This window comes from Anabrus simplex, chromosome 1, assembly GCF_040414725.1.
Source record: "Anabrus simplex isolate iqAnaSimp1 chromosome 1, ASM4041472v1, whole genome shotgun sequence".
In the NCBI taxonomy this organism is placed as follows: domain Eukaryota; kingdom Metazoa; phylum Arthropoda; class Insecta; order Orthoptera; family Tettigoniidae; genus Anabrus; species Anabrus simplex.
Genome location: NC_090265.1, coordinates 1,260,908,733 through 1,260,923,500, shown reverse-complemented (window position 1 = coordinate 1,260,923,500; position 14,768 = coordinate 1,260,908,733). Strand labels below are relative to the sequence as shown.

General features: G+C 38.2%; 1 protein-coding gene across 1 annotated transcript in view; it reads left to right on the top strand.

The window, feature by feature from the left end:
* LOC136858261 (fibrillin-2) overlaps positions 1-14,768 on the top strand; it is a 529,944-nt gene that overhangs the window by 307,973 nt on the left and 207,203 nt on the right. Inside the window, exon 16 of the mRNA XM_067137663.2 lies at positions 1,007-1,187. Coding sequence (XP_066993764.2) covers positions 1,007-1,187 — 181 coding nt within the window. The remainder of the gene's footprint in view (positions 1-1,006; positions 1,188-14,768) is intronic.

The window sequence follows — 14,768 nt, the reverse complement described above, 5'->3', positions numbered from 1 at the left end:
GCGGCAGTGGCTGTTACTCATTTCTGAGTGTACAATTTTCCTCCTTAGCAAACCACTTCACACTCAATGTACTTTATGTGCAAATATCTAATAATTAAACAAACCAATTCTTGCATAGAAAATTCATCCACACAGGTTGCATTTTATAGATGGTGGAAGGCATGGTTATGCCTGGTGAGTTTGCGTGCTTGCTGTTTGGACTCTTTGTGTCTACAACATACTTGTTCAAACAGTTTGACAGCATCGGGGATGGATCGCTGCCAAAGTAGCGATCCTCAGCAGAAGTTGAGATTTTAATTCAGTACCATACAATAAAACTTTCAGCAAAGAAACAACATTATGCATGTATTGCAATTAAATAGAAGTATGGTGTGATTATACAATTAAAAATCATTTAGTATTTGACTACACAACAAGAAACTAACAGACACTAAAGAGACTGCCAGACTGATGAATGCGCTCGGCAAGCAGCTAAATCATACCTCAATGTCCATGACCTTGCCCAAAAAATATACTCCTGCTACCATCCCTCACAGCATATGCAAAGTGTCCACTACTTGTTGTGGTGCTATACAAATGAGTTAGCCACGACTAACATCTTTTTTTTTTTGTTTGCATATTTCTGCTAATAATTTTGTTAATAATAAAATAAAATAATTAGCTGATAAGACAACAGGGCTTGTACAAATTGCTTGTTTTAATAATTCATAGTTTCAGCCACTAAAATGGAATAAAAATATAATATTATCTTCACAAAGTGGCCTTAGACTATATTTCATCAAGAATAGTACTTACTTAACATTTTATTGGATTATTTTGAAAGATGAAAACTTGGAAGATTTTTTGGTTACTAATCAGATCTTTGTCATTATTTTGAGCTACCTGTGTGTTGTAAATGTTTTCCTCCTTTGTATACTGCAATACACTACATGGAAAACAAAACAAAAATTGTCCAGACTTTTATTAGAAATGAATTTGAATAATTTCTGCATTCATGTCCATGCAGTGCATTTGTCCAACTGGAAGTCAGCTGAACCCTGACACTCAAGTTTGTGAGGATATAGATGAATGCCGTGAACTGGGCCCAAGCGCATGCTTTAATGGAGACTGTATCAATACATTGGGCTCATTTGAATGTGAATGTGAGCCGGGCTTCATTGTAGACAATACTGGAAAGATCTGTATAGGTAAGTTCATAATGCATCCCACTGAAATGATAATTCTCATTAGGATAAATATTGTTTGAAAATGGCCTTCCCATCTGTCTGTCTGTCTGTCTGTCTGTCTGTCTGTCTGTCTGTCTGTCTGTCTGTCTGTCTGTCTGTCTGTCTGTCTGTCTGTCTGTCTGTCTGTGCTTTAAGCATGAGTATTATGTTGAAGATTATACAATCACTATTTTTGTTTTATGTAATCACTAAAACTCTAGTGTTAACAGCTCATTGGAAACCTGCTAAAAAACCTTATACACAGAATACATAGAATAAACATAAGCACAACTGTTGATAAAAGAACTAAACGAAACAGCATGGCACAACAGCTCTGAAGGGCCATGGCCGACCAAGCGACCGCTGCCCAGCCTGAAGACCTGCAGATTACAAGGTATCATATGGTCAGCATGACAAATACTCTCGCCCATTATTCTTGACTTTCTAGACCAGAGAGACTATCTCACCATCAGATAGCTTCTCAATATTGTAATCACATTGGGTGAGTGGACTTTGAACCAGCTCTCAGATCCAGATAAAAATCCCCGAGCTGGCCGGAAATTAAACCCAGGGGCTCCATATAAGAGGCAGGCACACTATCCCTTAACTGCAGGGCCGGCTTGAAAAGGATCTAAAGTGCCAAAATATCCTGTATCTAATGATTTCATAATATTGTTAATGTGCTAAAATTAAAGAATTAGCAAACTTTGTTGGGGGCTGTCTAGCTGAGGCAATAAAGGTGTGCTTGGTTCACTCAGAAATATGTACATTTGATTCTTCACCTGGAATTCAAAAATTTAGAAACGAGATTTTCATTTCTGGGGAGACACACAGCCCTGAGGTTCACTCAGCCTACATTAGAAATGAGTAACTGGTTTATTCCAAAGAAGTGACTGGGCTTAGAGCTAACTACTCTCTCCCAAAAAGTGCTTTGGTTTCAGATAGTGTAAATCTTTGCCTTCTACTTCTCCAAGGACCTTCATGGCCTGTATAGATATGGCTTTGGATTTGCAACCTTTCAAATGAATATCGCCGGCTTAACTAGTTTCTGAATAATTATCTTCTTCCAATAAATTCACTTCTGTCTGTGGATGTACTTTCGATGATTGAACAGAGCAATCCCAGCATGGAACAAGCAACCACACAGATTGCACAGAACTGTTGAAGGAAGGTGTTGTTGTGCTGCAAAGAGTTTTCGTGCTTGTCTCCTGGCCTCTTCACATTTGCATTGTTCCCTTTCAAACAGATTGACAGCAGCAGGGATGGTCCGGCACTAAACTGAGCAGTCTTGAGCAAGCATCTTCATAGTGTGCTTAATCTGGTCCTTGTAATGCCTCATAGGAGCTCAACGAGGTCTGGTGCCAGAACAAAGTGCACCATACAGGATCTGGCATAGAAAGCTGGTATCACTCATCCAACGGATGTGGCCAATCCATCTAAGCTGATGGCCAATAATGGATAACTCTATACTCTTGGCATGCGCTTTCTCAAGAACAGCAATATTGGTGACATGGTCTTCCCTTTTGATCCTAAGGGTGGATCAAAGTTTTTATTGGTGGAAGGACTCAAGCTTTTTCAAGTCATGTCAGTAAAGGGTCCAAGTTTCACAACCATACAGCAGTGTTGTGATGACAACTGCGTGGTATGCCGTGAAGGGAAGGAGATTGCACGCTAAGAGCTCTATTCAGGATCAGAATTCAGGACAGGTGTCTGTGCAAAATCGGTACGAGTCACTCCAGGTAGAACAACAGAGGGAAGATGAGGGACAGGGAACTGTTGCTGAGATGCGTGGAAGTAGGAGGAAGGGAAAAGGTAGGAAAGGAAAATGTAGAGTAGATGATAGGAAAAGACAGGTGGAACAGGGTCATGGGAAGGAGAAAAGGGAGGAGGAAGTAGCTTCTGCAGTTATCAGGAAAGATAGGGCTGACCAGGAGGGGAGGGGATCAAACGAGGTGGGTAGGGTTGAGGCTCTGGTCATGGGAGATTCCATCGTTAGACATGTGGGGAAAGTGTGTGGAGGAAAGGGAACCAGGGTAGAATGTTATCCAGGAATTAGGTTGAGGCAGATGTTGAGGAAAGTAGAAGAGAGGGAGGAGGGGAAGGAGAAGGTGGTAGTGTTTCACGTTGGTACCAACAACGTAAGGCAAGCTGATATAAGTACCAACATAGTTGGAGATGTGTGGGATCTGGTAAATGCAGCACGGGTGAAGTTTAAGAAAGCGGAGATTGTTATTAGTGGAATAGTGTGTAGAAGGGATACTGACTGGAGGGTGATTGGGGATTTAAATGAGACTATGGAGTGGGTATGTGGGAAACTGGGAGTGAAATTTCTAGATCCAAATGGGTGGGTAGGAGATAGGGATCTGCGCTCAGATGGCCTTCATTTAAACCACAGTGGTACGTATAAGTTAGGAAATTTGTTTGGAAGGGTAATAGGGAGGTACATTCAGGGAAACGGGATGGCCTAGGGAGCGGTGATAAGGGAACAGGGAACTGGAAATCAAGTAGGGATGACATAAAATTGTTAGTGTTGAACTGTAGAAGTATTGTAAGGAAAGGAATAGAATTAAGTAATTTAATAGATATATATTCACCAGATATTGTAATAGGAGTTGAATCATGGCTGAGAAATGATATAATGGATGCAGAAATTTTCTCACGGCACTGGAGTGTGTATCGTAGAGATAGGATAGGAAGGGTGGGAGGCGGAGTATTCATTCTGGTGAAAGAAGAATTTGTAAGCTATGAAAAAGTTAAAGATGAGACACATGAAATTCTAGGTGTAAGGCTCATTTCTAAAGATAATAGGCAACTTGATATATTTGGAGTGTACAGATCGGGAAAGGGTAGCACCGACGCGGATTCAGAATTATTTGATAGGATAGTCAGCTATGTGGGAAACGACATGGAAAGAAATGTGATTGTAGCGGGAGATCTGAATTTGCCAGATGTCAATTGGGAAGAAAATGCGAACGACAGGAAGCATGATCAACAAATGGCAAATAAGTTAATATGGGAAGGACAGCTGATTCAGAATGTGATGGAACCAACTAGAGGGAAAAATATCCTGGATGTCGTGCTGATAAAACCAGATGAGCTCTATAGGGAAACTGAAGTAATAGATGGTATTAGTGATCATGAAGCTGTTTTTGTGGTAGTTAAAAATAAATGTGATAGAAAGGAAGGTCTTAAAAGTAGGACTGTTAGGCAGTACCATATGGCTGATAAAGCAGGCATGAGGCAGTTTCTAAAAAGTAACTATGATCGGTGGAAAACGGTAAATATAAATGTAAACAGACTCTGGGATGGGTTTAAAGAAATTGTTGAGGAATGTGAAAACAGGTTTGTACCATTAAGGGTGGTAAGGAATGCTAAAGACCCACCTTATTATAATAGAGAAATAAAGAGACTAAGAAGGAGGTGCAGACTGGAAAGAAATAAAGTTAGAAATGGCTGTGGAAGTAAGGAGAAATTGAAGGAACTTACTAGAAAATTGAATCTAGCAAAGAAGGCAGCTAAGGATAATATGATGGCAAGCATAATTGGCAGTCTTACAAATTTTAGTGAAAAATGGAAGGGTATGTATAGGTATTTTAAGGCAGAAACAGGTTCCAAGAAGGACATTCCAGGAATAATTAATGAACAAGGGGAGTGTGTATGTGAGGATCTTCAAAAGGCAGAAGTATTCAGTCAGCAGTATGTAAAGATTGTTGGTTACAAGGATAATGTCGAGATAGAGGAGGAGACTAAGGCCAAAGAAATAATAAAAATTTACATATGATAACAATGACATTTACAATAAGATACAAAAGTTAAAAACTAGAAAAGCGACTGGAATTGATCAGATTTCTGGGGATATACTAAAGACAATGGGTTGGGATGTAGTACCATATCTGAAGTACTTATTTGATTATTGTTTGGTCGGCGGGGCTATACCAGATGAATGGAGAGTTGCTATAGTTGCCCCTGTGTATAAAGGAAAGGGTGATAGACATAAAGCTGAAAATTACAGGCCAGTAAGTTTGACATGCATTGTATGTAAGCTTTGGGAAGGCATTCTTTCTGATTATATTAGACATGTTTGTGAAATTAATAACTGGTTCGATAGAAGGCAATACGGTTTTAGGAAAGGTTATTCCACTGAAGCTCAACTTGTAGGATTCCAGCAAGATATAGCAGATATCCTGGATTCTGGAGGTCAAATGGACTGTATCGCGATTGACCTGTCTAAAGCATTTGATAGGGTGGATCACGGGAGACTACTGGCAAAAATGAGTGCAATTGGACTAGACAAAAGAGTGACTGAATGGGTTGCTATATTTCTACAAAAAAGATCTCAGAGAATTAGAATAGGTGAAGCTTTATCTGACCCTGTAATAATTAAGAGGGAAATTCCTCAAGGCAGTATTATCGGACCTTTATGTTTTCTTATATATATAAATGATATGAGTAAAGGAGTGGAATCGGAGGTAAGGCTTTTTGCGGATGATGTTATTCTCTATAGAGTGATAAATAAGTTACAAGATCGTGAGCAACTGCAACGTGACCTCGAAAATGTTGTGAGATGGACAGCAGGCAATGGTATGTTGATAAACGGGGTTAAAAGTCAGGTTGTGAGTTTTACAAGTAGGAAAAGTCCTCTCAGTTTTAATTACTGCGTTGATGGGGTGAAACTTCCTTTTGGGGATCATTGTAAGTATCTAGGTGTTAATATAAGGAAAGATCTTCATTGGGGTAATCACATAAATGGGATTGTAAATAAAGGGTACCGATCTCTGCACATGGTTATGAGGGTGTTCAGGGGTTGTAGTAAGGATGTAAAGGAGAGGGCATATAAGTCTCTGGTAAGACCCCAACTAGAGTATGGTTCCAGTGTATGGGACCCTCACCAGGATTACCTGATTCAAGAACTGGAAAAAATCCAAAGAAAAGCAGCTCGATTTGTTCTGGGCGATTTCCGACAAAAGAGTAGCGTTACAAAAATGTTGCAATGTTTGGGTTGGGAAGAATTGAGAGAAAGAAGAAGAGCTGCTCGACTAAGTGGTATGTTCCGGGCTGTCAGCGGAGAGATGGCGTGGAATGACATTAGTAGACGAATAAGTTTGAATGGCGTTTATAAAAGTAGGAAAGATCACAATATGAAGATAAAGTTGGAATTCAAGAGGACAAACTGGGGCAAATATTCATTTATAGGAAGGGGAGTTAGGGATTGGAATAACTTACCAAGAGAGATGTTCAATAAATTTCCAATTTCTTTGAAATCATTTAGGAAAAGGCTAGGAAAACAACAAATAGGAAATCTGCCACCTGGGCGACTGCCCTAAATGCAGATCAGTACTGAATGATTGTATTGATTGATTGTGAGTTTTGTACTCATGGTCAGGTCTTCATTCATGAACACTTGATGTCATAGCCATCCAAATGCTGCATGGGCAGCACCCATTCTCTTCTCCACATCTTGCTCACAATTACAGCACATAGATAGGATTCTACCCAAGTACGAAAAGTGGTCTACCAGCTCCAATGGAGTATCTGAGATGGAGGTGTTGAAATGTAGAAGGGTTGTGCCTGGTGAAGGTTGTGTCAGGATCTTGGTCTTTTGAACATTAACGGTTAGACCAAAACAATCACATGCACTCTTGTAGTAGTTAACTGACTGTTGCAATTCCTCTGGTGTGAATGTAGATGATGCAGCACTATCTGCATACAGCATTTTAGTTACCTTCTTAATCTGGGTGAACCTCTGGGAGCAAAGTCTAGCTAGATATCAAAACGATATCTAACTTCCACACCTGGGTTGTTTGCAGATGATTCATATAACATGGTAGCCAAATATAATGCAAGTAGTGTTGGAGCAAACAACAGCCTTGTTTCAGTTCATGAGTAATAGGAAATTCATCTGAGATCCTATTTTGATGACAGACCTGTCTGGTCATGCCATCATGGAAGGCCTGAACCAGATTAACAAAACACTGAGGACAGCCAAAGTGTTTAAGCACTACCCACATAGTAGGTCTTGGAACCAAGTTAAATTCCTTTTCTAAGTCATAAAAGACCAAGAAGAGAGGATTTTGTTGCTTTCTGCATTTTTCCTGTAGTTGACTTGCACAGAAAATCAAATCAGTTGTGCTTCTGGAGGTTTGAAATCTACACTGGGACTGTTGTGAGAATTTTACCTGCAATAGTTGGTAGTGACATACATTAATTGTTGCCACAAACACTGCGATTACCTTTCTTGAAGATTGTGTTGATAGTGGCATATTTTTAGTTCACCAAGTACTTATCTGACTTCCCAAATTTTGAGGAGCCGGGCTGAGTGGCTCAGGTGGTTAAGGCACTGGCCTTCTGACCCCAACTTGGCAGGTTCGATCCTGGCTCAGTCCGGTGGTATTTGAAGGTGCTCAAATACGTCAGCCTCGTGTTGGTAGATTTACTGGCATGTAAAAGAACTCCTGTGGGACTGAATTGTGGCACCTCAGCGTCTCTAAAAACTGTAAAAGAGTAGTTAGTGGGATGTAAAGCAAATAACATTATTATTCAATTTTGAGGATGAGAGTGAAAATCCGCACTTTGAGGGATTGACCACCAGCTTGGATTAACTTCAGAGAGATATTATCTGGGTCAGGTGCTTTTCTAGGTTTCAGTCGAGTGAGAGCTACATTGAATTCTTGGTCAGTAGGTAGAACTTATTCAGTTGTTATTCGGGCTGTTGAGGCACATCACAAAGAAAGTCATCATCAGCAGTGGAAGGATGATTTAGAAGGATGGAAAAATGCTCCTTCCAATGCTACATGATTTCATAGCTTTCAGTATGAGTGGTAGAGTTGTCAGCACTTTTCAGTGTACCTGATGAAGAGCGAGATGGTTCACACAGCTCTTTTATTCCTGGACAAATGTTCCTCGGGTCCCGAGCATCAGATAGTCTCTGAAGTTCCTGAAATTTCTGTTACCACCAGGTATTCTTAATTTCTCTATCTTTGTCTTACTTGTTCTTTTGAGTTCTAGAAAATGTGCTTTCTTCGTGTTGGAGGATGGACTTTAAGGTAGGATAGATAGTTTCCCTTTTTTGCATTGATGAGACACAAAATTTCCTCATTGTTGCAGTCAAACCAGTCTTGCCTTTCAGCTTTACAAAACCAATGGTTTCCTCAGCTGACTTTGTATCTTAAAGCAATGATCACCTCCATTACTTTGTTGTGCAGATGCTGCCCACTCTCGTTGGAGGTCTGCATTGTATGGGCTGCACTAGGATAGCAATAGCCACACATAACTATTACTTTGTAGTACAACCATAATTTCTTCTTGTATGCTTCATAAACATTCTGCATACTTTGATTCTAGTCAGAAATCAACAAATAAAATTAATTTTTAAATATCAGTTTAAATATCTTCTTAAGTAACTCCTAATGCCTAACTTTTTTAAATGTCTCATAATTTTAAACTTTAATCTATATAAATAAAGTTGTAGGGGGCCCACTGCCTGTAATTTCATTTGTTTGCCAATTTTTCAGATATTTATCCATTTTAGGTCAACTCAAGACTGTATTGGTAGCTTTTATTTTTTGTGTCTCTCTGTCAGTTTGTTCCACCATCACAGCAAAACGGCTGTATAGACCTCAACCAAACTTCATATTTAGAGTATACTCATCCCGAGGAAGGTTTCGATATGCAAATGACTTTAAAATGTTTGAATAGACAGGGGGTTTTATAGGAAAACCAGAACAGTTTTCTTCCATTTTCTCTTACACTATTGATTTTCTGAAAAATCCGTGGACTATATGTGAAATGTCCCTTCATTATAAACAACTTTTGTTATGTACACAATTTTGCTTACTCTTAAAATGACGGAGAAACATACTATTTTCTGCGGGTCTCATGCTCTGCATTGAGTGCCCGATAGACCGACAATGAACCTACAGGTTACCATGGCAACGTCTTTGGCTGCTTGCCAGCAGGGAAGTAGCATATTGCCATTTTCGTCATCATTCCTGTAAACTCGTGGTTGTTCCTTGGGTAGAAAGCAAGAGAGACATTAATTGGCCATTTTGCGGGATATGGATGGAATACCATTGGAGGTTACAATTGTCCTCGGATAGCACTAAGGGGTGTTGTTAATATTTGAACAGTACTGCAGAGTGTAGCCCATTATTTTACACCGTAAGGTGTTTTCTGGTATTTGCTATCATTTTTACTGTATTTCTATTCTACTTCTGTTTTCCGCTTTAATTTCTTGCCTCTGCCTTGCCTCTTTAGGCTTAAGTCATCCTCTTATCTGTTTATCTAAGAATCCATGTGCCTAAATTTCTCCTTTGTTACTGCCTTCTTATATCCGTAACTCATACCATCACAATTTATTGAGGGGTATTTTATTTTCCGGTACATCCACTTGGTATTTACGTATTTGTCCAATCCGACTGTCCTCAGTTATAATCCCATTTCCTATTAATTTCATCTTTCTTAACTGTATTACTTTCTTCTTTAATTTATCCATATGTATGCAATTGCTAATCCCAAAACCTGGACACCCTGTTCTTTGAGGAAAAATTCCAAGCTGTTCAAGTGTATAACTTTTGGCCCTGGAAAATATTGAAAATGGATGCATTTTAATGACGGTTGTAAGTTAAGAACTTCATTTTTCCGTATTGAACTGAGATTCACAATTAGAATTCAAGAAGGTTCAACCTATTCAATACAAAATGTGTTGTACAAGATGTTCACAACATATTATTTATTACTACTAGTACCGGTTTCAACGCTTAATGGCATCATCATCAGCTAGAAATCACAAAGTGGGCATAGTACATATCATAAAAGTTGTATAGATAATACATACATTGCAAAATACAAATGATACGCTGTTTTCTCATTAAAAGCTAGAAGAATGATGTGTAAAATATGGTGATATAGTATAACACAGTTATAGTCATAACGCCTTTAAGTCTAGGAAAAGCTTCTTGAGAGTAACCGAAACACTTGCAGGAACAGCGCAGCAAGCAAGAATTCAAGAATGGCGCGTCAGGAGTCAACATACGAGGATCAGTCAATGGATGACCCCAAAAGAGGAACTCCCTCCTGGCCATGTTACAGATTGGGTGAATTGGAGAGCACTGAACAGACTGCGCTCTGGTGTTACGCGGTGCAGGGTAAACCAGAAGAAATGGGGTTTCGAAGTGGACAGTACCTTGTGTGTATGTGGAGAAGAGCAGACCACAGCCCATTTGCTGCAATGCAGTTCATGCCCATTCAGCTGCACAACAGAAGACCTGGTTAAAGCGAAGCCAAATGCACTTGATGTTGCAAGGTTTTGGGCTCACATTGTTTAATGTGGCTCTTCACCATTGGAGTATTTATATTATGTTTTATGTTTTTCCTTATCTTTAATTTTAAACTTATGTATGCTTCTGACACGATATAAATAAATAAACCATATTTTACACATCATTCTTCTAGCTTTTAATGAGAAAACAGCCTATCATTTGTATTTTGCAATGTATGTATTATCTATACAACTTTTATGACATGTACTATGCCCACTTTGTGATTTCTAGCTGATGATGCCATCAAGCGTCGAAACTGGTACTAGTAGTAATAAATAATATGTTGTGAACACCTTGTACAACACATTTTGTATTGAATAGGTTGAACCTTCTTGAATTCTAATTGTGAATTTTAATGACGGTGCAGACCTTCATTTCGGGGTAGTTTTTTTCTAAATGGTAAGTCATATTACAAAACTGATAGCACAATTGCAGTTCCATTTGGAGAGATCTACAGCTATGGTCCTATGATATATTGTCGTGTTTCGATTGTTGATATATTAGATAGCACTGCATTTCTCGATTAAAATAAAATATCTCCAACTCGATTGTGACTGGAATTAGGAAAAGGAGCCTGTCTTCATAATGAAAACTCCATTTCTACTGTGAATGGCAGTTGTGAAGTGAGCCTGCTGTTAGAAATTCCCAAACTCGATTGTGATGGCAGTAGGGAATGTGGCCTGCCATTATTGTCAAAACTTCCCCAATGCCGACTTTACATTGGAAACAATGTATGGCATCCTCCCTGTTTAGTTTTTCAGATAGCGCTAAGAGACATGTAATTTAATATAATCTTACTGTCTTTACAGTAATTTACGGAGAAATCCGTATACAATGTAGAATCGTTAATTATGAGTTTCATGTCCGTATTGACTGATTACATGTATATGGATAAGAAAGAAATTCCACCTTATCAATACTGTTTATTGTAAATATAGACCAACATCAGTACCAGTTTCGACCCTATTTGGTCATCATCAGCTGACAAAAATCATGATATTACATCTATTAGACATTAATTTGTATTATCTAAAAAGATGTTGTCATCCATTAGCACATCCGGATGTCTAATTGGGGTATGAGTTGGATGTTGTCATCATTTCATTTGTAAGTCCGTGAAAGTAAAATTGTTTTTGAGGTTTAAATATGATTGTAAAAACTTAACCTAAGCTTGAAAACTAATTATATGTACACATTAAACATATGAAAAACTAAAAACATGTATATAAAACACTTGATGAGTTTAAAAGTTCATGTCTTGCATATTCCTTCTTCAGACTTCCATGTTAGAGTCGTGTGAGCATATATTTATGTCGGTTGATTTTGTGCTCGTAAACAGTGGTATAGGTACTTGAGAATGTTCTATATGACTGAAAGATGTCTTCACGTATGCTTATAGTAAAAACACATGTCATTAAATGATCCAATAGTGTGGACAAAGACAATATGTGGCTTGGCTGTAAACAAAATCTTGTTCTTAAAAGTTTGAAGCAGATGATGAAGTCTTGATTTGATTGAATTTGGATTTTTGGTAGTAACTCCTTCCATGTCTATATTTGTGTACCGGTGCTATGGTTATTGCTGTTGTTGTGGTTGGGTGACGTTCTGTTTGAGAGCTCGCTGCGTACTGCCATTCTCAAGAACCTATACCACTGTTTATGAGCACAAAATCAACTGACGTAAATATATGCTCACAAGACTCTAACATGGAAGTCTGAAGAAGGAATACACAAGACATGAACTTTTAAACCCATCAAGTGTTTTATATATATGTTTTTAGTGTTTTCCATATGTTTAATGTGTACGTACAATTAGCTTTTTTAAGCTTAGGTTAAGTTTTTACAATCATATTTAAAACTCGAAAACAATTTTACTTTAACGGACTTACAAATGAAATGACGACAATGTCCAACTCATACCCCCATTAGACATCCAGATGTGCTAATGGGTGACAACATCTTTTTAGATAAGTAATACAAATTTACACCTAATTGATGTAATATCATGATTTGTCAGCTGATGATGACCAAATAGGGTCGAACCTGGTACTGATGTAAGTCTATATTTACAATAAACAGTACTGATAAGGTGGAATTTCTTTCTTATCCATATACGTACAATGTAGAATACCGTAGCGAAGCACGGGTACATTTGCTAGTACTATTTGTGCATCATGAGTAAGAGGATTGAATAATATTTCATTTTAGAAGAGCTGAGGCAAGGCACTATCTCTCTATATTATTGTTTAATTCTATTGCTATTTAATTTTCTGCAGCTTATCCCAGATATTTCTGCAGTCATTGGAGCCACCCAGGCTAATTTTGGTTTCAGCCAGGATTTAAGACTGCATACTCTTCCTGATGCCATGTGAATTTTTAGGTGAAAATCCAATCGGTAGTGGTCAGCTATTAACATCAGATGAGATTGAACTGACTGAAGCAAGATTTAGATATGTCGAATGGTGTGAGTCAAATATACCTAACACAGTGCAGTTGTTTCATAGTAACTCGTGCGTTGACAAGTATCATTTGAAAGTTATAAACACACCAAACATATCAACTGTCATAGACAACATTATTGGTTACATGAAGAAAGTGGACCTAGCAAAATCCAGAATCAATTTGTACAGAATGAGTGGTCAAAGTGGATGTTTGCAATACATTTTGAAACTGTCAATCAGTGCACCTTACATGATTATACCTAACATTGATGTTGGTGATGGACTTTACATTTTTTATTTATTTATGTTTTAGTTAAGATGTTAGGTTCTGTATGGAGTGCTTTTAAATATGGTTGTATTTTTCAGTATCTTCTACACTAGTTTATTACTGTTCCTAAAACATGTCTTTGTCACTTACTATATCTTGTCTGATTACCTTTTTCTACGAATTTGGCAGGGTTGTAATTGTTGAATGAACGTACCAGTATTGGTCCTGTATACAGTATCTTATTCTTGTACAGTAGATTGGGTTGGACATTTATAGTGTAGATGCAGCATGATGTAGGCCTACTTGTTTCTGGAACCTTTCTTTCCTTGCTTGAGAATGTTGTGATTTTCTTGGTTGATTTGTTTAACATGTTTTAGTGTTAATTAGTAGGCTCAAATTTGAGCTGTACAATGTTGTTCTTTGTAGTGTATTCTCTTACTTTTGTGATCAGTCTTCTGTGTGTGAGTGATGACAGTTTCCTTTTTCTGCTTTTGTGAAATTTAAGATATGTTGTTCTGACTTTGAGATATATGTTTTGCAATGATGAGTTCAATGTTGTGCTTACTGTTTACTGTATTTTAGTACTGGGAGTTTTATTTCCCATGTTTTGGTTTGTTGTATTCCATTTTCAGTGTCATTTTAAGTTCCCCAGCTATGCTTGATTCATATGTGGACAAACGTTCTATTTTATCATCGGTCCTGTAGAGGCCTACTTGTCACAACCAGTGTGATATGTGTGACAGTGGGTGCAGATATAATTGTTTGAGTTCCAAACTGGGATAAGTGTCCCATTATTTGTCTAAAATATGATTAAGCCTGTGAGAAAGTCACTTCCATTATAACTTGCTAAAAGTGACTATGTCCTGTGATTAACCACTTATTTCTATGAACCATATATATGTGCCGAGTTCTCAGCCCAAAGGTTGGTTGGATGCCCGACAGCTCCATCACTATCAGCAGTCATAGACAGCCTAGGCATCACAGAAGAGGCATTCTAAGGAAACAAGGAGTGATATAGTTTCCAATTGCTTTCTCCATTGAGCTGAAGAGTTCTATTACCTATCAGTCTGCCAAGTCCACTGAAATGTACACTCCAACTGACCCTACAAACAACATTTTCACACTATTCATAACAGAAACTAGCTGCATAATGAATGGCATTCCCAGCATCGCTCATATCTCAGTCACTTTCATATTGTCAAAGCCAAAGATGAGATTGAGACAATTCTGTTAAAGTAACAATTTTTTCTAGTCTATACAAACACTATCTCTTGCTTGAAATGGATCTGGGCTTTGTGAACCATACTAAACAATAAACTTATAATGATGATAATAAGGTACTTTCTTACTTATCGTATGGCTTTTAGTGCCAGGAGTGTCCAAGGACATGTTTGACTCGCATTGTGCAGGTTGTTGTATTTGTTGCCCATGGGGGCTTGCACGTCTGAATGTGGGATGATTATGATGATGAGGTAGGGAGAGGGTGAAACCCGGTGTTTAAACTCAGCCTACTCCTGTCGTATAACACCAAGGGGTCT